Here is a 26,161-nt window from a genome sequence, read left to right as displayed (position 1 = left end):
CTAGTCAGTTTGCAGTGTTTCATCAATTTCTGGTGTACAGCGTAATGTTTCAGTCATACATTTACGTACATATATTTGTTTTCATATTCTTTTTCATTATAGGTTACTACTAGATATTGAATATAGTTCCCTTTGCTATACAGTAGAAATTTGTATATCATTTTATATATAGTAGTTAGTATCTGCAAACCTTGAACTCCCAATTTATCTCTTTCCACCCCTGTTCCCCACTGGTAACCATAAGTTTGTTTTCTATGTCTGTGAATCTGCTTGTTTTGTAAATAAGTTCATTTGTCTTTTTTTTTTTATTTAAGATTCCACATATAAATGATATCAAATGGTATTTTTCTTTCTCTTTCTGGCTTATTTCACTTAGGATGATGACCTCTAGGTCCATCCATGTTGCTGCAAATAGCATTATTTTATTTTTTTTATGGTCAAGTAATATTCCATTGTATAAATATACCACAGTGTCTTTATCCACTCATCTGTTGATGGACATTTAGGTTGTTTCTATGTATTGGCTACTGTAAATAGTGCTGCTATGAACATTGGGGTGCATGTATCTTTTTGAATTGGAGTTCCCTCTGGACATATGCTCAGGAGTGGGAATGCTGGATCATATGGTAAATCTATTTTCAGTTTTTTGAGGAATCTCCATACTGTTTTCCATAATGGCTGCACCAAACTCCATTTAGGAGGGTTCTCTTTTCTCCACATCCTCTCCAGCATTTATCATTTATGGACTTTTTAATGATGGCCATTCTGACTGGTGTGAGGTAATACTTCATTGTAGTTTTGATTTGCATTTCTCTGATAATTAGCAATATTGAGCATTTTTTCATGTGCCTATTGGCTATTTGTATATCTTCATTGGACAATTTCTTGTTCAGGTCTTCTGCCCATTTTTGGATTGGATTGTTTGTTTTTTTGTTATTGTTGTATGAACTGTTTATATATTCTGGAAATTAAGCCCTTGTCAGTCTCATCATTTGCAAACATTTTCTCCCATTCCATAGGTTACCTTTTTGTTTTGCATGTAGCAAAACAGTCAAAACGGAGCCAAAGGCAGCATGAATACAAAATGTTTGCAAAGGAAAGGTAATGGCTCTGAATCTAAAAGGTTTAGAACTTATGTGACTATTTAGCTATAGTTTCTGACCCAATACCACTGTGGCCACGTGGCACAGGGAAAGGAGTGTCAGGAAGGGGCAGTCTGTTTCAGCCCTGCTTACTCAGGGCTCTGAGTATGTCACTCACCATGTCTGGGCCTCAGTTTCTGTATGTGTCAAATGATAATCTCCGAATTCCCTTCAGCAATAAAAATTCTTTGATTCTATGGCAGAACTAAGACAATGTTAACCAGCTGTCCTAAAACACACTTGACATTTCACAGGATAATTAAGAAATGTTTAAAAGAAAAAGGATTTCAGCTGCTCTTTGAAATTAATATATTTTTCATTTGCCATTTAAGAGTCCTGTTTTTAAATTTAACTAGAGATTTATTGCTGTTGAAGTGAGATTTTTAAGAAGAACCATTTATTTGCCCCTGCCAATTGCATGCCATGAACTTTGGTTTTAACACTTCTCTCTTGTTATATGGTAGAGAAACTGGCTTAATACTTAATGCCCAAGGGAAAGACTTCCGTCTCTCATAGACACCCCATCCAATTTTTCAATTTCAATAATTTTATTGGCAAAAGAAAGCATACCAGAAGGGGCCAAAATTAATTTGTCAGGTAACTAATATGTCAAGTGTTTCTCTAGTTTCAACTGGACAAGCCACCAACTGCCTTGAAAAATTGAGGTAGGAAGAAAGAGGGAAACAGTAAATGAAAACAGTGATTTTTAATTAACGTAATACGTTGTTCTTAAGAGTAAGTAGTGAGATAGCAAAATAAAACAAAACCAAAAAAAAGTATGAATTTGTTAAAATAACAAAATATGAAGTAACAAGCTGTTTTGAAATCACCCCTAAAATGAATTTAAAATAGAATGCAAAAGCATCAACTTTCTCATCACTTCTTGAAAAGAAAGGAAGATCCCAGAGGCTGTGAACTAAACTATTGGCAAAAACATAAGTCTCTTATGGGCATCTTGCCCAAAATATGATTTCTTCCAAACAGGATGTCCACTGTTCATCACAGGCGCATTAATTCTATTCCCAATATAAAAATCACATATGGCTTTCGCAACTGATCCAAGACAAAAGGCCTAAGTAAAAAGTTAATGCACATGATAACTAGAGGGTAGCACCACAAAAGTGTATTTTAAGATGACATTTTATGTTTTTTGCAAGAGTCCACTCAATACCTCAAATTAAATTTCACACTCATTTTCTAAAATATTGCAGTACTTGGAAGAGCGAAGGATCTGCAGGATGCCTAAACATGGGAAATGGCAGCAAACACGTTGAACAAATTGTATGGTCAGCTGGGCTATGAACCTTTTTTTTTTCTGGTTTATTTCCTTTTAATTAGGGAGGCAACTGCAGGCTAAGGAACGGGGTCCAAACAACTATCTAAGTGGTACCCTGTTTATGGCTAATCCTCCTCCAGTGGAAGGACCTTGGTCAAGTTGAGCCTGAGATCCACCCCCCTAGAATAACTGATACTAACACTCGTTCTGTACAGGCAGAAGGTTTTCCTCTTTCTGACAACAGTTACAGAGACACACCTGCCTTGAGTGTGAAAGGAGGGAAATTCACAGTTCCTATGAGAAGAGACCAGGCAAATCCTTAGACAACAGTTACAGAGACACACCTGCCTTGAGTGTGAAAGGAGGGAAATTCACAGTTCCTATGAGAAGAGACCAGGCAAATCTTTAGAGCTTTCTCCTGTTCACTTGGACAATGAACAGCATCCTGTAAGGATGCTTCCTAAGGAGGAACAGAAGAGTGGGCCTGTCTTACGGCTCAGACCCTCCTGGAGGCTATTATACCAACCTTAGATTATATTACACCGCTTTAAGATGGCAGTAAAAGACCTCAGAGCTTTGTTTTTCTGCAGTGGGTCCTGCCCATTTTAAGGGAGATTTGGCCCTCTCAGAAAATTTCCCTGAGACAGTCTCCTGTGGGAAACCACAGACAGGGCATTTACGGGTATTCAGGTCTTTACTGTCCAGATTTGGTTTACAATGCTGGTGAGTTTGATCCTTGGAAGTGTGGGAAACACTCCCACAATCTAATACAATTATTGCATGCTGCCGACATGCCTTTCCAGGCCCCCGTGATCCACCCCTTCCCCTTCCACTGACCTCAGCTGGCGGAAGCAGCAAGGTCGTTAGGGGTAGGGGGACACTGCACTGTTCCCAAAAGGGATGAAAAGTTGCAACCTACCAAATATGTCAGGGAACATCGGGAAGGGAAGGGATTCAAACTTTTGTGGCTCTAGTGGATACAGGAACCTGAGTCACCATCCTACTGGGTCCCGTTAGTGAGGGTTTGCCTGAAGTCAACTGCGGGCGTTGGGGCAGAGTTCACAGTAAGGAAGGGCAGTTAACACGACCTGGGGATGGGCCCTCTGTGTTGATTCAATGTATTGTTGTCCCGGCTTCCACTGCTGAATGTGTAATTGGTATTTATGTTTTACATGCTCATACGCTAAGTGCTCGCAAGATCCAAAAGGGATTCTCAGGACTAGGAGGAGCTGCGTGTAGAGGTGCTGATGATTCTGGGGCCCTACATCTTCAATGGTCCCCCCGGAGCTACAAGTCTCTGTGACCGCTAATGTTGCCAGTTGGAGCCTCTGGCAAAGGTAGGTGGCCTCCACTTGGAGATGCCCCTCAGGGTTTGGACTCATTGCCTCCTTAACACAGCTACCGGTTTTACCTCTTTTGAAAAGCAGCTATTAGCATACTATTGGGCTCTTGTTGGAACTGAGTGCCTGACCCCTGGAGGAACTGTGACTCTCCGGCCTGGTATTTCCACTCTGAGATGAACCGACTCAGACTCAATGACTAACAGCGTGAAAAGGATCCAGTAATGGAAATGGTACAGTTAAGAATGCAGCCAGCCTGGGCCCTGGGGCATCTTGGCTCCACATGAGAAAATGGCAGGGAGTCCATGCCACCACCTGCAGCAAAGTTGCTGGCTCACCGGGGCCCTTGATTCACAGAGGTTCCCCATCATGTCTGGGCCTGCTTCACTGATGGTTTGGCTCAGCTGAAATCTGAAATGGCCACTGGGCAGCTGCAACTGTTCAGGTTCAGGGCCAACTATTCAGAACTCAAAGTGGACGGGGTCATTCTACTCAGTGGGCAAAACTCAAGGTCGTTCTTATAGCTCTGGAAAATACGACACTTGATAAACCTCATTATATTTTTATGGACTCTCTTGGGTTGTTGGATTGTTGCCATGATTACTTGGACTGTCACTTGGAAAACTACAGACCGGAAGATTAAAGATACCCACCTTTGGCACTGCTAACCTGGGAAACGCATAGTGGCTGCTGACTGAACTGAGTCACTCATGTAGCCGGACCCATTCTCCGTTGGCACTGACCCGAATCAAGCTGCTGGTTGAGCCTGCACTGCCAGACTGCCGGCGTTGCTTACTTCAACCATCATCAGACCAGACTTGGTGACACGTCAACCATTATATTGGGTACAAAGTGAAAGAGTCTATGTTTTTGATACACAGGCTACCATTGCATGTCAAACTGTTGAGTCCTAATGAAAATTGACCCAATTGTCTGGCAGTGGAGGTAACCACACAGCATGGGACACTGCCCATACTGGCTCCTGTCACGTTAATTACATTTGATCTTTGACCTCTTCTCGGGGTTAGAAATGGTGCCTCCCTGCTTTTTCAGGTTATGTGTCGCTGTTCCAGTCTGGAAAGTTCACACTGGCTGCACTATGGTGGCTCTCGAGACTAAGCTGTTATAGTCTTGGCTTGTATTTCTGGATTGCTTCCGGTCTGGCAATGGTGTGCCTTTTATTGCAAAGCAATTCAACAATGGTCTGGTAGTCAGGGAATCAATGGGCTCTGGATATTCTCTGCAATTCACTGGGATTTGGTATTGTTGAGCACTGAGGCACTCTCGTCAAGAATTGACTCAAAAGATGTCTGGCTCTACCTCCTTTGCTTTCTTCTGGTTTACACACCTTGGTAAGCAGTCTGGTCCACACAGCTGTCCTTGGAAAGGGATCATCTCTCAGCTGTTTGCTGGGTAAGGATCAGAAAAAAGTGCTGGGAGGTAATATAAAGCATTTTTGAAAAGTTGGGATTCCTCCTGACCATTGAGCATGATGTATGATGCTGCTTCCTTCCCCTGGTGGCAACCCCAGGCTGGCCTGGTTGGTACACCTCCTCTGAGGCTGCTTAGGCAAAAGCAGGCAGGGAATTCAAACTTACTTCTGGTTTACAAATATAGATGTATTTGTTTCACTGACATCATCTTAGGTAAACAAGATAATGACTAATAGGCTGGGCACAGTGTTTGCTGAGTCCCCCTACGGTGGTTCACGTGGGCCAAAGTTGGGGACATAATGGGTCTCTGTACGTTTTATAAAAATGTCCTTGTCCTTCTTATACCCAGCCCTTCTGGACGACAAGTCTGGGTGTGAGTAGGGGATAATTAGAAAAAAGACGAAGTTATAGCTACTGGACAGGACACAAATTATGTGTCATGGAGAGACAGCAACAATTCCAAAAGTCGAGGAGAGAACATCTCAGATCCCAGGAACTTCTGGGGATGGGAGGGACATTAATGATCGCTGTCTTTCAGGACCACCCCTAGAACTTTCCTCAAGCTGGAAAACACCCCTGTGTGGTTTCCCAAACTGTTATAACCACCTTAAATTTAATTGACTGCTGCTCCTGCCATCTCTCAACAAAGGATTCAAGATTTGATCACCATTTTTCTTAACCTAAGTCTATAAAAACAACGAAGGATGGTCCCAGCTCCTCCATGAAACCAAAAAACACCTGTCAACACACCCCGGGTATCCTCCCCACTCCCACTCCCACAGCTGTCACTTACTCCTGTGGTATGGACAAATGCCGCACAACGGGGGTGTGGACAAACAGCACCGGCTGGGGTGACTTCCCCTGGGCCCTCTCTGCAAAAACAAGGAGTAAACCCAACGGCTGAGCTGAACTGAGAACCCTAAGGCTTATCGGCCGGCCAGGAGGTCAGACTGGAGACACTGTCACCTGTGCCCTTGGCTGATGGAGGCCCCATTGGGGGTGTCTAACAACTGCACAGAAGGTATTATCTTGTGTCTCTAGAAATCATAGTCACTTTCAGCTTTCACAGCAGACTTTCAAGTGTTTTAGGAACTACAACAAATGCCACCTGCAGAGCTAAGATGGCTGTGCAGATCTCTCCAAGAAGAAGCTACCTGGGTTCTCAGGAAAGCTTTCTAGAGAGATGATAACCAGTCTGTTACTTATGTACAGCCTGAGGGCAGTGCTCTTTCCATGGGAATCATCCAGTTGGAAAAACCGGTATGAAATCTGTGCCTGAGCTAAAACGATCACCCTCTCGTCCCTGGGGCATTTCAGGTCCACTTCAGTTCGTCGCCATGGCCGTTGTGGAGGATACGCCGTCCCAGACCGCGTCCCTGCAGGCCAAAGTGGAGTCTGTGCAGTTGCTCCTGCGATGCCTGGATGAACGCTTTGGACTAAGAAGGAAAGTCAATATGGAAGTGTCAGGAGAATGACAGCGGGTCTCCTGAGGCACATCCTTACTAGGCCAGGCAATTTGTTCAGCTGGATGGGACCAGGACCCCGGGGGGCACAGCTGAAGGCAGTGCTGGAGGTTGGCTTCATTCTGGTGCTTGGAGTCCTGTTCACAGTAGTCTTAATTCAATGCTGTATGAAACAAATTCAGCTGATTTGGTTGCAGGGAAATGGCAGAATTTAACAAATATGGCAGGGGTAAGACCCGCACAGGTCCGCACCTTACCCTCCCTGTAGGGATACACTGAGGCCCCTCTTCCCCTTCAGAACACTGTACTCGTACATACTCACAGAAACGTAGTTCTAAAGGGTAAATTTTAAAGTAGAATTATAAATACATAACAATATGTATGTTCTCTGTGAATACAATTCCAGCTCTTCATGTGTTAAAATTATACACAAAGTCTTGTGGAATAAGCTGTCTTTGTGCATCATATAATCCGAATTTTCTTGAAATGTTTACATGGCTTTGGTAACTCTGTTCTCTTCTTATATACTAAGAAATTCTTTTTATGTGATAAAGACTTATTGTTTAAACGTATTCTGGCTAAATGATATCTGGACATTTTATTTTACATATCAAAGTAACAGACATTCTCAACAGCCAAACTGTCAGTCTGCTTCGTATTTTGTTTTCAGTCCATTTTGTTATACTGTCACTGAAATACTTAACTTCCTGTAAGGAATACACAGTTAGTGACGAAATACTGACTGCGTTTCCTGGGAACGAGGCAAGGATGCCTGCTCTCACTGCTCTGGTCCAGCACAATGCTGGAAGTTACGACCGGCATAGTAAGCAAGGAAAAAATGAAGTAAAAGGCATTCATTCAGAAAGGAAGAATGAAACTGATTCCAATTTGCAAGTGACATGATGGTCTTTGTAGAAAATCCCAAGGAATTTACAGAAAGCTCCTAGAATTAATAACTGAACTAAACAAGATCGTAAGATATAAAACAGGCATACAAAAATCAGTTATATTTCAATAAGCTAGCAATGAACATGTGGAAATTGTATTTAATAACATAGCACTATAAAAAACTCAGGTACAAATCTAACAAAACAAGTACAGAACTTGTATGTTAAAAGCTACAAAACAATAAGGAAAGAAATCGCAGAAGATCTGAATAAGTGGAGAAACAGCATGCTCACAAATTGGAAGACTCAATACAGAAAGGATGTCAATTCTCCCCAAACCATTACGTAAAACACAATTCCTATCAAAATTCTAGCAAGATTTTTTTTGGGTGGATATAGACAAGTAAGTGTATTTTAAAATTTATATGGAAAAAAATTATAAAAATTATATAAAATAGCTAATACAATTTTGGAAAAGAGGAATAAATTGGGAAGAATTAACTGTACCTGATTTCAAGAATTACATAACCATAGTAATAACATTATGTGGATCTACACAGAGATCAATGGAACAGAACAGATAACTAAAAACAGACTCACGGAAGCAATAGACAACTGATTTTTCACAAAGGTACAAAAATAATTCAGTGGAGGAAGGATGTTTTTCTTTTGTGAAATAGTGCTGGGCAATCTGATGGTTATAGGCAAAAAATAAAATGAATGTCAACCTAAATCACATAACTTATATCAAAATTAACTCATCAATACCAAAAGCATAATCCATGAAAGAAAAAAAAAATTAGACTTCATTTAAATTTAGAACTTTTGCACTATAAAAGAATCTAAGAAGTTGCAAAGACAAGCTATAGACAGTGAAATAATATTCGAAAATTACATATTAACAAAAGACTCATATCTAGAAGACATCAAAAAGAAACTCTCCAAATTCAACATTTCAACAAAAAAGGAAAATCCAATTTGATCATGGGCAAAAGATATGAAGGAACATTTACCAAAAGGGATACACAGATGGCAAATAAACACATGAAAACAGGCTCAACATGACTAGCCATCAGGGAATGCACATTTTGACCACAATGAGGTTTCAGTACATACCTATTAGAAGAGCTAAAATTAAAAAAAAAAATAGTAACAATACACACTGTTGGTGAGGATGAGTGACTATTTCTCATGCCTTGCTACAGGAATACAAGAAGGCACAGCTACTCTGGAAAAGGTCAGCAGTTTCTTAAACAACACTTACCATACAACCCAGGAATCACTCTCTGTGTATTTATCCCAGATAGAGAGAAAAAAAATTATGTGCAGACAAAAAGCTATATAAAAGTGTCCATAACAGCTTTATTTGTAATAGCCAAAAAACTGGAAACAATCAGAATTTTCTTTAATTGGAGAACAGTTTAACAAACTGTAATACATTCATGTCATGTATTACTCAGCAATAAAAAAATGAACTACTGATATACACGCAACAATTTGGATGGAGTGAAAAAAGCCAATCACAAAATGTCACAAACTGCGTAACTCTACTTCTATAACACTCCCAAAATGTCCAGTTATAGAGATGGAGTACATATCATGGGTTGTCATGGGTTAGGTGGTGACAGGGGAAAGGATGGCTGTGTCCATAACCTGTAGCACAATAGGCAGCTTTATGGTGATGGAGCAGTTCTGCATATTGACTGTAGTGGTAGTTACAAGAATCCATGCAGCCATGTGAAAACATGGCATTATAACTAAACACATACATTGTACCAAAGTCAGCTTCCTGGTTTTGATATTATACTACAGTTACCTAAGATGTAACCACTGGGGGAAATTGGGTGCAGGGGGCCTGGACTCCTCTATCTTTGAAACTTACTGTGAATTTGTAATTATTGCAAACTTTTAAAAATTATTATGCTATAAGCCTTAATCATTAAAATAAAAGTACAAAAAAATCATAGCTAAGAAGCCAGCAAAAAAACCCCCAAAACCCAAAACACACAATTCAAGGAAAAAAAAAGGGAGGAAGGAGTAGAGAAAGAGGAATAAGGGAGAAAGAATAAAGAAGAAGAAATGGAATACAGAGAAAATAATAAGATAACAGCTTGAAATCCAAACATGTCAACAACCACATTAAAAAGGTCTAAGCAATCAATTAAGAAGCAGGGATGATCATACTGAATAGAAAAGGAAGGCCTAGCTGTATTCTGCCTGATGGAATTGCACTTTACATACAAAGGCAAAAATAGGTTAAGAGAGAAATACAGAAAAAGACGCTAGTCCAAAGGAGGCTGGAGTGGCTATATGGATATCACACAATGAGTATTTCAGAGCAAAAAATCTATCAGGGATAAAGATGATCATTGCATAAAGAAAAAGAGGTCAATTCATCAGGGGGACATAACAGTCATATATGTTTATACATCTTGTAATAGAGCCTCAAAATACATGAAGCAAAAATTGAAAAAATGGCAAAGAAAAAAACAAACTGAGTTACAGCTAGAACGTTCAATATTCTTCTCTCAATAATTCATAAAACAAATAGGCAGAAAATCAGCATGGATATAGTAGACTTAAACAAGGTTATCAATCAACTTGATCGCATCGATATGTATAGAACACATCACCCAACATGAGCAGCATACATATTTTTCTCAAGTGCATACAAAACATTTGCTAACATAGACCATATTCTGAGCTATAAAACAAGTCACAATAAATTTAAAAGGTTTCACCTCATACAAAGTATGCGCTCTTGACCACAATGGAATTATCTTAGAATTCAATAGCAAAGATCTCCAGACAATCCCCAATATATTGCAACAAAATAACACAATTTCAAATCACCAAGGCTTAAAGAAGAAATCAAAAGGGAATTTAGAAAGATTTGACCTGAATGAAAATGAAAGTGCAAAATATTAAAAAATAAATTGTGGGATGCTACTGATACAATACTTGTGGGAAATTGTATAGCACTAAAGGAGTGTATTAGAAAAGATCTCCAACAAAGAACTCAGCTTCCATGTAAATAAATTAGAATAAGAAGAAAAAATTAAACCCAAATTAAACAAAGAAAAGATATAATGAGATTATAACAAATTAACAAAATAAAAAACAAAAAAATCAAAGAAACCAAAACTTGTTCTCTGATACATCAATAAAATTGGTAAACCTCTATCTAGACAGATTTAGAAAAAAAAAAAAAGAGACAAAAGTCACCAAATACCATCAAGAATGAGAGAGCTGCCATCACTACAGTTTGTAGTTTCTAAAGGCAAGTAAGAGAATATTATGAACTTTATGCTAATGAATTTGAAAAAAGTGAACAAATTAGATGAAGTTGACAAATTACTTCAAACACACATGTATAAAAGCTCACTCACGAAGAAATAAATTACCTAAGCTATTAAAAACTTGTATTTGTAGTTAAAAAGCTTCCCACAAAGAAAACTCCAGGCCCAGATGGCTTCAATGGTATATTCTATAGACTATTTAAAGAAGAAATAATAATTCTACACAAACTCTTCCAGAAAATTGAAAAAAAAGGACATACTTCTCAATTCATTCTATGAGGACAGAATTCTCCTGATATCAAAACCAGATAAAGACAATACAGGAAAAGAAAATTGCTGGCCAATATTCCTAATGAATATAGAAACAAAAACTTTACACAAAATGTTAGCAAACAGAACCAAACAATATATAAAAATAATAAACATTAGCCCAGTAATGCAAAGTTGGTGTAACATTTGAAAAACAATGTAATTCATCCTATTAATAGACAAAAATCCCCACAACAAATCATGTGATCAATTCAACAGATGTAAAAACAGCATGTCCAAAATCCAATAGCCATTTCTGATAAAAACTCACACAAAAAAGGAGCAGAAGGCAACTTCCTCAAGTGGATAAAAGGCATCTTTGAAAAACTTAGGTTGAACATACATACAGAGAAAGAGTGGCTACTTTACCTTGAATATCAAGAACAAGGCAAAGATGTCCAAACTTACCACTTTTACAAAATATTGTACTAGAGAGTCCAGGTCATGAAATAAAACAAACTGCAAGAACAAGACTAATAAATAATAATAACACAAAAAGAAAGAAAGGCATTCAGATTTAAAAGAAAGAAGTAAAACTACTTTTATTTGCAGATGACATAATCATCTATGTAGAAAACTCTACTGCACTTTTTCTTTTAAGTACAAGGACTAAATTTTAACAAGATTGCAGGATACAAGATGAACATATAAAAATAAATAGTATATATTTTAGCAATAAACAGTAGGAAATTAAAATTAAGAAATATTATTTATAATAGCATCAAAAATATGTAACATCAAAGGATTAATCTGACAAGAGATAAGAAAGTCCTGTTCTGAAAATCACTAAAATTTCAGGGAGAAATCAATAAAGAACTTAAGACATGGACACAAAGTATGTACCCAGTATTATTTAGATGTCAATGTTCCCTAAGTTGAAAGTGATTATAAAATTAATATGGACACACAAAGGACTTAGAATAGGCAAAACGACTTCAAAAAGAGAACAACAACATTATAGGACACAGACACTCTGATTCAAGGCTTATTATAATGCTACAGTAATCAAGTCAGTGTGGTACTAGCATAAAGATGGACAAATAGATTCATGGGATGTAATAGGTACACAAATTAACCCACATGTGTATGAACAACTGACTTTCAACAATAGTGCAAAGGCAATTAATTCAGTGGAGAAAGGATAGTCTTTTTAATAAATGGTGCTAGAATAATTAGATAGCCAGAGGCAAAAAAAAATGTACCTTGATACTTACTCTTGCCATATACAAACATGTACTTGAAATTGATCACAGGCTAAATATAAGATCTAAAGCTAATAAACTTCTAGAAGAAAAAAAAAGAGAAAAATCTTTGTGACCTCGGATTTCTTAAGATTTCTTAAATACAACATCAAAAGTACAAAGTATAAATAAATGAAAAAAATGAATAAACTGGACTTCATGAAATTAAAAACTTGGCTCTTTCTTTCACTAACTGTAAAGAAAATAAGGCAAGCCACAGACTAAGAAACCAGATTTGCAAAAATCTGTCTAACAAAGGATTTGTATCTAGCATATAGAAAAAACACTTACAATGCAGTAAGAAAACAACCAATTAATCTTCGGCAAAGGAAGCAAGAACATACAATGGAGTAAAGACAGTCTCTTCAGCAAGTGGTGTTGGGAAAACTGAACAGCTGCATGTAAATCAATGAAGTTACAACATTCCCTCACACCATACACAAAAATAAACTCAAAATGGCTTAAAGAGTTAAATATTTTAAGACAAGACAAGATAAGCCTCCTAGAAGAAAACACAGGCAAAATATTCTCTGACATAAATCTTAGCAATGTTCTCCAAGGACAGGCAATAGAAATAAAAGCAAAAATAAACAAATGGGACCTAATTAAACTTAGAAGCTTTTGCACAACAAAGAAAACCATAAGTAAAACAAAAAGACAATCTATGGAATGGGAGAAAACAGTTGCAAATCATGCGACTGACAGAGGTTTAATTCCAGAATATATAAATAGCTCATACAATCTAGTAACAAAAAAACAAACAACCCAATCCAAAACTGGACAGAAAACCTAAATAAGCAATTCTCCAATGAAGACATACAAATGGCCAATAGGCACATGAAAAATGCTCAATATCACTAATTATCAGAGAAATGCAAATCAAAACTACAATGAGATACCACCTCACACCAGTCAGAATGACCATTATTAAAAAGTTCACAAACAACAAACGCTGGAGAGGGTGTGGAGAAAAGGGAACCCTCCTACAGTGCTGGTGGGGATATAGTTTGGTGCAGCCATTATGGAAAACAGTATGGAGATTCCTCAAAAGACTAAAAACAGAGTCTACCATATGATTCAGCAATCTCACTCCTGGGTATACATCTGAGGGAACTCTAATTCAAAAAGATACATATGCCCCAATGTTCATAGCAGCAGTATTTACAAGAGATAAGACATGGAAACAACCTAAATGTCCATCCACAGATGACTGGATAAAAAAGTTGTGGTGTATTTCTACAATTGAATACTATTCAGCCATAAAAAATAATAAGATAACGCCATTTGCAGCAACATGGATGGATCTGGAGATTGTCATTCTAAGTGAAGTAAGCCAGAAAAAGCAAGACAAATACCATATGATATCACTCATATGTGGAATCTAAAAAGAAAAAAAAGAAAAGAAAAAAGAGGACACTAATGAACTCATCTACAAAACAGAAACAGACTCACAGACATAGTAAACAATCTTATGGTTACCAGGGGAAAGGAGGTGGAAAGGATAAATTTGGGAGTCTGAGATTTGCAAATGATAACCACTATATATAAAAATAGATTAAAAACCAAATTTCTTCTGTATAACACAAAGAACTATACTCAGTATCTTACAATAACCTTTAATGAAAAAGAATATGAAAACAAATATCTGTATACATATGCATGGCTGGGATATTATGCTGTACACCAGAAACTGACACATTGTAACTGATTATACCTCCATTAAAAAAAATTAAATACATAAAAGTGCATAAAAAGTAAAGAATACAGAAAAACAGCCTAATGAAAAATGGGCAAAAGATTTGAATAGAGATATCATCACAGAATTTATACAGATCATAAATAAGCATGTAAAAATTGCTTAACTCTTAGTTTAGGAAAATGCAAAATAAAACCATAAAGTGTTACCATTATGTACCCACTGGAATGGATAAAATTTAAAAGATTGGCCATCCTGAGTGTTGACAAGGATCTGGAATCCTAGGACTGGAGCAGGGCAGCGATCTGGTCTCAGAAAGGGAGCTCTGCTGGGAACCAGAAGGCCTGGATTCTAGTCTCCATTCTTGAGGCTCTGAGAAAGTCTTTAATCTTTCTATCCTTATGATCAAATACCAATAACAACTACTCAGTCTACTTGATCAAGCTCTTGTGATGATCAGGGGAGATTACACGAAACCGCTTCACAAACGTGGAGTACTAATGTTACTCCGTGGAAAATTACACAAACATGAGCACCTCTGGAAAGGCAATTTAAAGAAAGTGGTAACAAAGAAAATAATATCATGTTAAGTCTTTTCACAGTATCTCATTGCCTTTATGATGCTAGTTTAATTCCTTTCCAAAATTTCAGTATTTAGTTACTTAAAAGGTCTCCAAATATTTATAAAAATGTGTCTGCCTAAATTAATGTTTACCATCGATAAAATTATACTACTCTCCATGGTGCAAACATTTTAATAACTAATAAGTCAGTAAACTGTTGGTATTTCTTAGTATTTTAATTACTATTTATCAAATTAGAATTTGGCAGTAAAAATCACTTTTCATAAAGACGTTACATGCATATTAACACATCAATCTTGATTCATTAAGTTTGTCTTTCCAATTCTCCTGGTAGCTTTGTAAGAATCCATGACTTCAGTTTTTCTAGCTCAGCTTTGCTTAACTCATGGTAAAGACCTGGGAAACTATGAAACTTTGTGCTCACTCCTAGAGATTTTAACATTGAGTTTGTCTCTTCACCCCAAGAATGAAGAACTAACTCATCTGCAGTACCGTGACACTGAAATAACTCAGGAAGTGCACCATCACCTTTCTGAAGAGCCTAGAGAGGAGAATACAAAAATGGAAACGTTGAAGAAATTCATTTAAGAACATTATTCTTAGAAATCAGAGAGGGAAGAAAAATTCCAACCCAACCAAAGTTTCAGTATTTAAAAAGGAAAATGAGGCAGTGGTATGCTGTAGGAGGTGCACAGGGTGGGCCAGGCCCAGGGGCTCATTATAATCATCTATATTTTTAATATGTATATATGCCATACACATTTTTTTTTTATCCTTTCCCCTTTGATACTTTGTTTAACAATATTCTTTGGACAGAGCATTTCTTAAACATGAATGACTAACTAGAATTAACCAATATAACTAATTTGGCCATAAATTCCCAGGAATGTTCTGCGTAGCACTTGTTTTCAATTCTGTTTTAGTTTCAATGTGCAAACGTTTCATCAGTTTTTTTTTCTTTTCTGTTTTGTTTGTAAACTCTGGAATTTACCTGGTAAACAGCAGATGTTTTATTCAGAAAACTGGAGAGAGCAAATACTGCTGCCACATCTGGATGATTTCTATAGGCTAAATGCATTGCCATGCACCCTCCCATTGAAAATCCTCCTAAAAAGAGCAAAAATTCACTTATCAGAAAAAGCAGAATATATGCAACGATAATTTAGAACGAGATACAGCTATGCCAGTCCTCTATAAATGTTCGGAGACCTAAAAGAGATACGATGTTAAAAAGAAATTTACTCTAGATCTCATGGAAAAAGACCTGCTATCAGTAAATAACACTGTTCTATCTAAGTCATCACTGGTAAAATAATTTGTTATAGAAGGAGCTAGAATTGAACAAAGAACTGTTGGTCATCAAGTAAAAATAATTATCATAATTCAAAATAAGAGTCATAGCACAACTGTTATTTATTTAAACTTCTAATATCTACTTATATTTTGTTTATATTCATGAGTCCTCACACTGCAACTACAATACACCTTTTGTCTTACTTGCCAAGCTATGAGCTCCATGAGGATTATATTTCTAGTGCTTGCCATATTATATGTGCTTAGTGATCTTGGAATTAAGAAGGATGATCAAAACATTGGTGAGCTAGTTCAAATATCTTTGTATTTTAACATTATTTTGGAAAATGACTTGTGATGGTATAATTAAAACATACATACCTATATGTACTTTTTAAAAAATCTCACTTGACAAGCTTTTATTGTCTTTTATGTGCCAAACAGTGTCACTGGAGTGATACTAGTCACTGGAGGAGATATGCAGCTTAAAAGAGCTGGACCCTTCTGCTGGAGGAGCAATAGATATATCACAGCATACAGAGGTAGGTGCATGATGTGACGTGGCAGAGAGGGGGCCCAACTTCAGCTTGGGGACTTGGTGTGATATTCCCCAGCTTGAAAGAGAGTTAAAAGACATCTCATGATTTAAAAGAGATCCGTATGTTATAGATAACAAGGCTGTAGGAACACAGCTTCTATTTCTTGGAGAAATTCAAGAGCATGAATTATATTTTTGTCAAATGTACCTAAGGAACATATTAACTGTGACTAGCGTGGCTGAGGAACTAAATGTTCAATTATATTTAATTTGACCCAGTTAAAATTTAAGTTCATATATTCATGTGTGGCTAGGGGCTGTCATTTTGCACAATGAAGTTCTAGATAATCTAAGCCGCACCAATGATTAAAAAAAGCTTCAAAATTCATGAATGGAGCAAAATCAAAATTAATGGTCCATTAAAAAATAACGTTGTTGCTAAGATCATTAAATGTAATGTTTTAATGTGATAAAGATTTTTTTTCTAAATCACACCAAAGATAAAATGTGAACAAAAATAGACTGGTAAGCAAAGACATATTTCAAAAATTATTTTAAAGCACACCTTCTGAGAAAACTTCACACATTAAATGCACCCACCCCATCACTTCATTTTTATTGACCAGGGTAGCCTAACCACCTTGTGTGGTTTCAGAGCCCGTGACGGGACCAGCCTAATAGCAACAACAAAAACTAAGAAATGCTTTTGCATGTATGAAATGTCATTATGAACAAACAAATGCATCCTATAGACATTTAACCTCTTGTTCAACTCTCAACATTTACAATGAAGAAAAATGTACTCATTGAAAACTTGTTATTTTAAGATTCAATTTAAGTCCCTTATCCATTTATAATCCTGTGAGGTCGTCTGCGATTCTTCATCAGCCATCTTTGACAATCACCTTTAACATGGCAGACACTAGTGTGAAAAGGGACTTTATGTATTTTTTTCTAATAGAAGAAAATTTAACACAAAGGCCTAGTTATTTGAATTCAATTTCCATCTAAGTGTCTAAATGCAATATAAAATATACTGTTCGATAAGTAAATACCAAATAGTAAACTCATTGTAGGTAATAGTTATAATGTGTATTTATAGTTGCTGGAGAAGTATTAAAATGTCAAGACTTAACATTTCAACATACATTTAAGATTAACAAGCTGAATAAAACATGTTAAAAAAAACAATAAACCCAGCTTTTATGAACTCTTTAAGTTAAATAAAACAGAAACAATGTATAAAAACTATACTGGGAAAACTAATCGAATCTACCTGGAAACAAAATCCAGAGTGGGGGAAAAACTTAAAATTCAAGTTTATCGTCAATTGAACAGGATTTTAAAAATGCAATAAAATCCACCCTGCCTCCAAATTTCAACAATGCTCTCATTTGATTTACATATAATTATTCATCAAACTGAACTGTGATAAAGTCTTAAGAAGATTTGGAAATATATAAATTATGCCCACCATATCTGTAGTTTCTCTTATGTAAAATTTACAAGATAAACAAAATATTTATTATCTTCTATGGAAAGCCATTAAAACAGCAGTCCCAAGCCTTTAAAGTTCTGATAATTGTTGTTGAAGAAATATTAAGTCATTTAATTAAGATATATATGTTAAAATAAAGTAGAAGAATGCTATTATTCTCAAGTTTTAGCTCCAAGAGCTTCAGAAGAAACTTACATGATGTCAGGAAAAGGCAGCATGGAAATTGTGGAGCTAGGTTTCATCTTGGTAATTCCAACTATACCCTCAGTTTAATTTTAAAACTTATTATAAAATTAATATGTTAATTTAGGTCCACTGCATAAAGTGTTTCCACCATAAAGACAAAAATAAAGTGGATGATCCAAAATCTCACTACTCATACATAATTTGACATGTTTTTTAAAATTCATTTTAACGGTTAAATTCAGTCTATGTACAATTTTACACCCTACACCTAACTTTTTCTTTCATGTAATATTGATTCAAATGTCTAAACAGAATTACAAAACTCCATAATTATTTTCTTATTCTCTGAACACATGCTAAAAACCTTCTAAATGTGTATGCATAGTATATAATGGTTACACAATATTCAACTGTAGTAATAGATCATTATTCATATAACCATTTTCCTCATGATGGGTATTTAGAGCATCCATGTAAATTATTCAGGTGTAATTCCAGAAGCATTTGATTCTCCTTGCTTCAAAATTCTGATAATATGCTCACATTATCAAAATTCTTATAATCTGGTCATTACCATTTATCAGGTTCTATACATCCTAGATCAAAGTTAAACCTAAATTATGTCAGTTTTAACAACAAATTATCACCACCTAGTGGCTATAAAAGGAATCTCATTATGGTACAATGCTCTTGACCAAGTCAATGGATCTGGGTTCTAGTCCCATCTCTACATTAGCTAGGATGCTAAGCTTAATATAATAAAATATCATTAATCAAAATAGAATCACAGAAGAAGAATGCACTATCACATACTCAAATAGAGAATATTTTTGTTTACAAAGCTATATTGGGTGTAATTACATCTTAAGACAAGGATTCCATGAGGACATAATGTATGATATTAAATCTGGAACTTTAACACTTATTAAAATCAATAAGGATAACAATTTTTGTACTATTATCTCTATTTCTTCCTTTTTAATCTTCTATTTTTCTAGTTTTTCCTCTTATAATTCATTACAAAACAGAAACAGACTCATAGACATAGAAAAACTTGTGGTTGCAAAGGGGGAGGGGAGTGTGAAGGGACAGACTGGGAGTTCGAAATTTGTAGATACTGACAGGCATATGCAGAATAGATAAACAAGATTATACTGTATAGCACAGGGAAATATATACAAGATCTTGTGGTAGCTCACAGTGAAAAAGAATGTGACAATGAATATATGTGTGTGCATGTATGACTGAAAAATTGTGCTCTACGCTGGAAATTGACACAACATTGTAAACTGACTATAACTCAATAAAAAAAAGTTTAAAAAAAACAAATAAATGATCTAGTCTCACTATGTTGTTTGTATATGTTGAATAAAAATTATTCAGCATCTCAAATGCATTTTTCTTTGACTTCCTGTTGAATCCCTCCTTCATTAAGATGTTATAAATAGCATTTAAATTTTACTTAAGTTAAAATGTGCCACCATAGACACTTTACAAAAGGATTAAACCAGTAGGAAAACATGAAGCAGTAACTTCTGTTTAAATCTATGAGCAACGACAAAGAAAGGGGGAAGCACAGCCTGTGCACCACAGAGGAAGGAAAAAGCTGGCGGGGAAGGAACAGTGGCGCTAGCTCCCGGAGTCTCCAAATGGCAGCACAGGGCCACTGTGGCCTTTTTGCTATCGGGAGTGACCATGCGGTGGGTGGTACAGAGTATGTAATAACAGTAAGAAAGTTTTTTCAACATTACACGCCAGGCACGTTTCTAAGCATTCACAGGAACTGGCTAACTGAATCATTACAATTCTAAGATAAGTATCATCGTTATCTTCCAACACAGAAATGCACGTGTGTAACTCTATTGAGCTGTTACTGAAGATTTATCTTCACTGACTGATTAAATAACAATACAGGTAACAAGGACGAACAACCTTGGATCTACACTTCTGTGGTCTCCTTCATATCTCAAGCTGAGGAAGAGGCTTTATAGAAATTAATTAGTTAATCTCACAAATCCTAAAAAAAATTTTTGTTTCCCAATATTTTATATTTATATAAGGGTATATAAATATCTTACTATATACATTTTACAATAAATTTCAAATTTTATAATTTTATAATAATTTATAACCCTTCCCAAAAGAACTTTTGTTGTTACAAATTCAGTGGAGCTTTGTTAAAACACTGACCCCATTACTGATTGCTTTATAAACAAGATCATCTTTTCACAAGGTACTTTTCTCTTGGTACTTAGGAAAATAATTAAAACCTTCCATGATACGGTAAAAAAAAAACTAAAATAAATTCCAGATGAATCAAAAAATTAAATATTTAAAAAATCATATTATAGAAAAGCCAGTAGAAAATCGATTTGAGTACGTATTCAAGTTCTAGAGAAATACTTTCTTAATCTTTGAAATTACTTGGAAAACAAGAGACAGCTAAAAATAGCTTTTTTGTGTCAAAACATAACAAACAGAATTAAATGGAAAATAACAAACTAAGGGTAAATTAATTACCACTTTTGTTTACTTATTTTTAGCAAAGATTTTTCAAGACAATATTATTCAGTGATGGACATTATAACATAGGTGGTAGAAGTATCAGTCAGTACAATTTTTTTGGGAAAGGAATATGACAATGTGTAGTAAGAGTTTTACAAACGTTCAGTTACATGGAAGAATAATAAGCTTCAAAATGAAGTAAACCTACATTCAAAATTCTTACCAGCCCTCTTAACTTATAATTCATAGCCTCTTTTCAAAGATGAGTAAGATGAGGTGACTGACAGATACGGGGAAGGAGGAGGGCTGAGGGAAGAGGAGCAGATATGCAGTTACCATTCAGTACTATGCGTTCTTAATGCATGTGCATTAAGAGTTCTCATCAGTATATTTTCTACTTGTTTGCGTATGAAGATTTTCTAATTCTAATTTAAAGCAATTTCTTATACTAACCTTTGGTCTTCCCACTGTCATCCCATTACTTATTACCCTACAGTCATCAATTCAGTAACTGGTTTTCCCACACCCAATTTCGCATCTCTTCACTTACTCCTTCTGCCAGATCAATTTTCCTAAAGCACAGTTCTAATTAACTCTGTGACTCAAAGACATTTTTTAATCATCTCTCCTCAATTACTTATAAAGGATAAAAGGGAAACCAGAAGAATTTACTGAGAGTATAAAATGAGCCAATGATTTTATAACATCATTTCCCAGTAAAATAGATACGGTGTTATTATCCCCACTTCACAGACAGGAGCAGAAACTCAGTGCAGGTAGTTAAGTGATGAAGCAGCTGGCAGTTGTGAACTTCTGAGTTAACCCATCTTTATCATGACCATCGTGCTCCTCAGGCTGCTGGTCCAGCTATGAGAGTCAACGGGCATTTTCCAGTCAGACAACAAATTTTCTGCCAAAGCCATCTAAGGTCCACACAGACAAAAGCAACAAGCACTACTTTTTCTACCTCCATTTACCATTCATATCATTATTGATGCCCAGACCTACACTACAATCGTTAAAATTTTATTTATTTGCACATCTCAAAATCTCAAATGCCTCTGATACTTTCCTATTAAATTTTTCTCTAACAGCCCCAAATACTTATGCCTTCTTCATCTGAATTCCGGTCATACTTAATTACTTAAATCATCAATTTATTGATCAGATCAATAAATCACTATAAATGTTCTGCCCTGTGCTAGGCATTGCGATGGGTCCTGAGAAATAAAAATGAATATATATGATCATTCCCTTAGAAGAGCTGTCAGTTATGTCACTTTAGGGCACTCACCTAGATTGTCTGGCATTCCAGTTATCATTGTAAGTACCTCACAGGCTCTTCTAGGTTGTAAACAATTGTGGTATAGATCTTGTTTTATCTGTGTGTCCCCTTGAACATACAACTTACTGCCTGACACACAGCAGCAACTTAGAAAATATTTGCTAAATGACTGAATGACAGATTCTGTTATATATTCACACATTTTGAATTCACTCTTGTTAATCCCCTAGACTGAGTAGGGTTCCCCCTTCCCTATACTCTTCCCAGTACTCCCATAATGTTTTATATTTATCTCTATTGGAGTTAAACATAGGTGCTAAACATAAAAACACAGAAGTAGAGTTAAACACTGATGAGGAAACAGAGGCCCATAAAGGTGATGTTACAGGGCTGGAGGGCACATTGCTTTTAACTAACAATGGTGGATGCTGAAGCCAAGACAGAAATAATGGATTCCATCCATTATGCCATGCTGCTTCTCAACTCAATGAATAGTTCAGCACTTCAACAAACACAAAAGAAGTTTATAAATTTGCCCAAATCCTGTCTACACAGGATTATTATTTTAATGTTATTTAGAACGTGATGGAGACACTTAATTTGCTTTTATAATTTCATCATTAAATATAACTCTATAAATTAAAGTTATTTGGAAATAACTCTTTCATAAAAATCCATCCTGTATCATTCTCAGAATTCTATATAGTCCATCTCATTTTTGTATATGTTATAGAAATAGATATTTTAATAGTTTATGATTACAGAAAAAGAAAAGAGTGTAAGCAGAATAAAGAGCTTACATAAAGGCATGTTATATCCCCTTGGGAAGAGAGAGTGCTAAAGACATGTTTAACAAAAGTTTATAAGTACTTTATTCCTATGATATTAAGTCTGAAGAGTTTACTTTTCATATTATATTTTGACTAAGTACTCTAATTTATCTTAATTATGATGATAATAGTTTAAATATATTCATAAAACTTGAGCTAATTAAAATAAAATGTTTTAACAATTGAAATGAATAATCTCTTAATTGAAATTTAAACTAGAAAGAAAAATTCAACCATCACAGGATTCTTAAAGTATGTTATTATTAAAAAGAAAATCATTTAAAGTTTCATGACCTGTTGTTTATAATTCTATTATCCTTAAAAACCCCTAATATGAAAAGTTTATCTGAAACTATGAATAGGTCAAATAATACATAAGGTGCTTCTAAATAGTGTTTCAAGTAAAAGTCAATGTATAGAATTAAACAAAAGTGAGAAAAATTAAATTACCAAATTCTAAAGATCTTACCTAGTAATATCCTGTTCTTCTTGATGCCACTTTTTACTTCATCATCTATCAAATCGGTGAGCACCTGACACATTACGTCAATTGATTCAAGGTGTTCTGGACAATCATTAGATATTTTAAATCTGTCAAACCATACATTGGAGATTCCTCCTTTCAAAGGCGTATATGGCCTGTTTAAAACAAACAAAAAAAAAAAAAAAAAAGAGAGAGAGAGAGAATTAAAATAAACATTTTAATTTCTAAAAAAATTAATGTTATGAATAATCACAATTTCCTCCAAGTTTTGAAAGTTAAGAATTCATATTAAAAATATTCCTTCTTTACTGCCTTAACTCTTCTATATTACATGGGTTCCATTAATGTTTACTAATTCCAGTTCATCATCTTTACTTAATTCTCTACATCTCTAAAGATTCTTAAATTTCCCAAATCCCTATAAAAAAAAAGGGGAATTATATATTGTGTGTGCATGTTATTTTTTCCACTCAATTTAAATGACTGATTAATCAGGTCTACTATTTAAAAAAAATTTCCTGCTTGATAGACTTTAATCCTTATTTTTTCAATGTAAAGATCAATATTTAAGTATGCATAGCTAAATGAATAATGTTTGTCCATGCAAAAAGTCAACACCTCAAGAGTAGAAAAAATAATTTACCACAAGTGCTTTTAAAAGGTGGTCAATTTGTAGCACATAAGTATGAAAGCTAAGTTAGTAATTTAAAGACTTTCTTGATCACATCCAGGTAGATCGTCCTTTGAATAGGGGTCTTCGGTTTTTTTGAGGTTTTTTTAATCAAGAGTTGCAACCATTTTTATTCTTAAATCTTCTTAAGAACCTTGAAATGAGAGTTTCATAGGATACAAAGAATCTTTAATCAATTACAATAGGGTTAAGGGGTCCTGTTTCAAGTCCTACGTTGGTAAAAGTAAATGAAGGGAATGAAAACAATCTGAGTTTCCAGTAGCAAACACAGAAAAGTACATGGGGATATATAAGATACACATGGAGAACTATAGCTTTTTCAAAGATAAGGAATAGGAGAGTTAATAAAGCTTATAGCTTTTCACTTCACAAGTCTTATTTTCTCTTTATGTGACAGTGAAAAAACAGGTTTTATGTTATACGCAAGAACACACAAGAAACAGAAACAGTGGCAAAAGTATCTATTACAACTTGAAAGAAATCTAAACAATGGTGACCACAGATGCAAGGTGTCTCCTAGACCAATAACCTCTACTACTTGCCCCATCTCAAATTTAGCTATATATTCTCACCCTCCAGTGTAAGTGAAATAAATGAATAAAATGTAGACAGAACAACAACAAAAAAAAAAACGGCAAAGTCACCAGTTGAGACCTGAATGTGCTTCCCTGCATATACTTTAGTGAAAAACCAAGAGGAATTCCAGCAAACCCAAGGAGCTGGAAATAGTCAGTTCTCATCCTCTCCTCCGCTGTAGCAGGACTCTGAAGTCTCTGCTCATCCTTAGCACCAACGGGTGGTGCTGAAGGGAACAGGAGAACTACACAACCGTTGTTCTGTACTGGTCATAACATTCCAAAATAAATGGATATCTCCACTTAAGGAGCCTAAAAATCAGGAGGAATCTTTTAGAAAGTTTCTCAGAGAAACAAAGAAATCTGGAAACAAGAAAGGTGCTCTGACTCAGATTTAACAAGAACTCATCTACAGAGAATGCTTTGTTCATTTACTAAACTATAATCATATTATAAACATGACTTTGCAACACACTTTCTAAAACTAGAATGTATATTATGAATATCCCTATAAGTCAGTATATAAAACCCTAATATTTTCTCCTATTAATGCATATACATGAAATCTTACAAACACAAGATACTGTGTGTGTGTATTGCTTTGCTGTTTGTCAGGTAAATCCTATTTATTTTTTTGCTCATCTCTCTGTTCCTCCTCTCCCACGCCCTCACACATCTTGCCCTTCACTCTAGGTGAACTATGGTAACGATCTGGAATGTATCTTTGAATGCTTTCCTTGCACATATACTAAAACTTTTTTTTTCCATTATATTTTTTGGAGCACTATTTGCTTTTCAGAAATGAAATAAGCCTATTTGGTTTCGTTATGCACATCATGCTTTTCTCCTTTAACAGTACCTCAAGAAAATCCTTTCATCTGATCCGGCTCTTACCCACCTTTTAAAATAACTATATAATGCCTTATAATGAAGATGTTCTACAATGTAATTAACCATTCATCTACTAACAGGCATTTATTTGGTACCGAGGTTTTAGCCACTAAAAACAATCCTGCATCAAATACAACTGCATACATGTTTTTACATATGGGGACTTTTATTCCTATGGAATAGAATCTGAGAAACAGGATTACAGGATTGAAAGCTATTAATTTTTAACGCTTCCACAAAGACTACAAAAATTCACCTTTCTACAAGAAAGGTAAGGGAATATCCTTACCTTTAACGACATACTTTAAAAGATACTAACATACTTTGAAAGATTACCATTTACAAGTACCAACTGTAGTTTAAAAATCAACTTGATTGAGGTATAATTTACACATATAAATGTGCACATTTTAAACATAGAGTTCAAAGACTTTTGAAGATGCATGTCCATAATGATAGAGAACATTCCCTTTACCTCAGAAAATTCCATAGTGCCCATTTGCAAGCAATTCCCACTCACTTCCCAAGTAACCAGAGGGATTTCCATCACTGCAGTTACCACTGTGTCTCTAGAACTCCAGATAAAGGAATTACCTATTCATATCATCGGCTATTTTTTTTTTCTATTGGGGTTATGACTTCTTTCTTATCAGTTTAGAGGAGTATTTTGTGTATTATTAACACAAATATTTTTCATTTGTATTTCAAGTATTTT

General features: G+C 35.5%; 1 protein-coding gene across 1 annotated transcript in view; it reads right to left on the bottom strand.

The window, feature by feature from the left end:
- Positions 1–13,990: 13,990 nt before the first annotated feature.
- LYPLAL1 (lysophospholipase like 1) overlaps positions 13,991–26,161 on the bottom strand; it is a 28,721-nt gene continuing 16,550 nt past the window's right edge. The window contains exons 3-5 of the mRNA XM_010974009.3: positions 23,275–23,444; positions 15,662–15,777; positions 13,991–15,211 (exon numbers count right to left, since the gene is read on the bottom strand). Coding sequence (XP_010972311.1) covers positions 14,975–15,211; positions 15,662–15,777; positions 23,275–23,444 — 523 coding nt within the window. The 3' untranslated portion in view covers positions 13,991–14,974. The remainder of the gene's footprint in view (positions 15,212–15,661; positions 15,778–23,274; positions 23,445–26,161) is intronic.

This window comes from Camelus bactrianus, chromosome 23 (assembly GCF_048773025.1).
Source record: "Camelus bactrianus isolate YW-2024 breed Bactrian camel chromosome 23, ASM4877302v1, whole genome shotgun sequence".
NCBI classification, from domain to species: Eukaryota; Metazoa; Chordata; class Mammalia; order Artiodactyla; family Camelidae; genus Camelus; species Camelus bactrianus.
The sequence above is the reverse complement of the archived record's forward strand: the minus strand, read 5'-3'. Positions and strand labels throughout refer to the sequence as shown.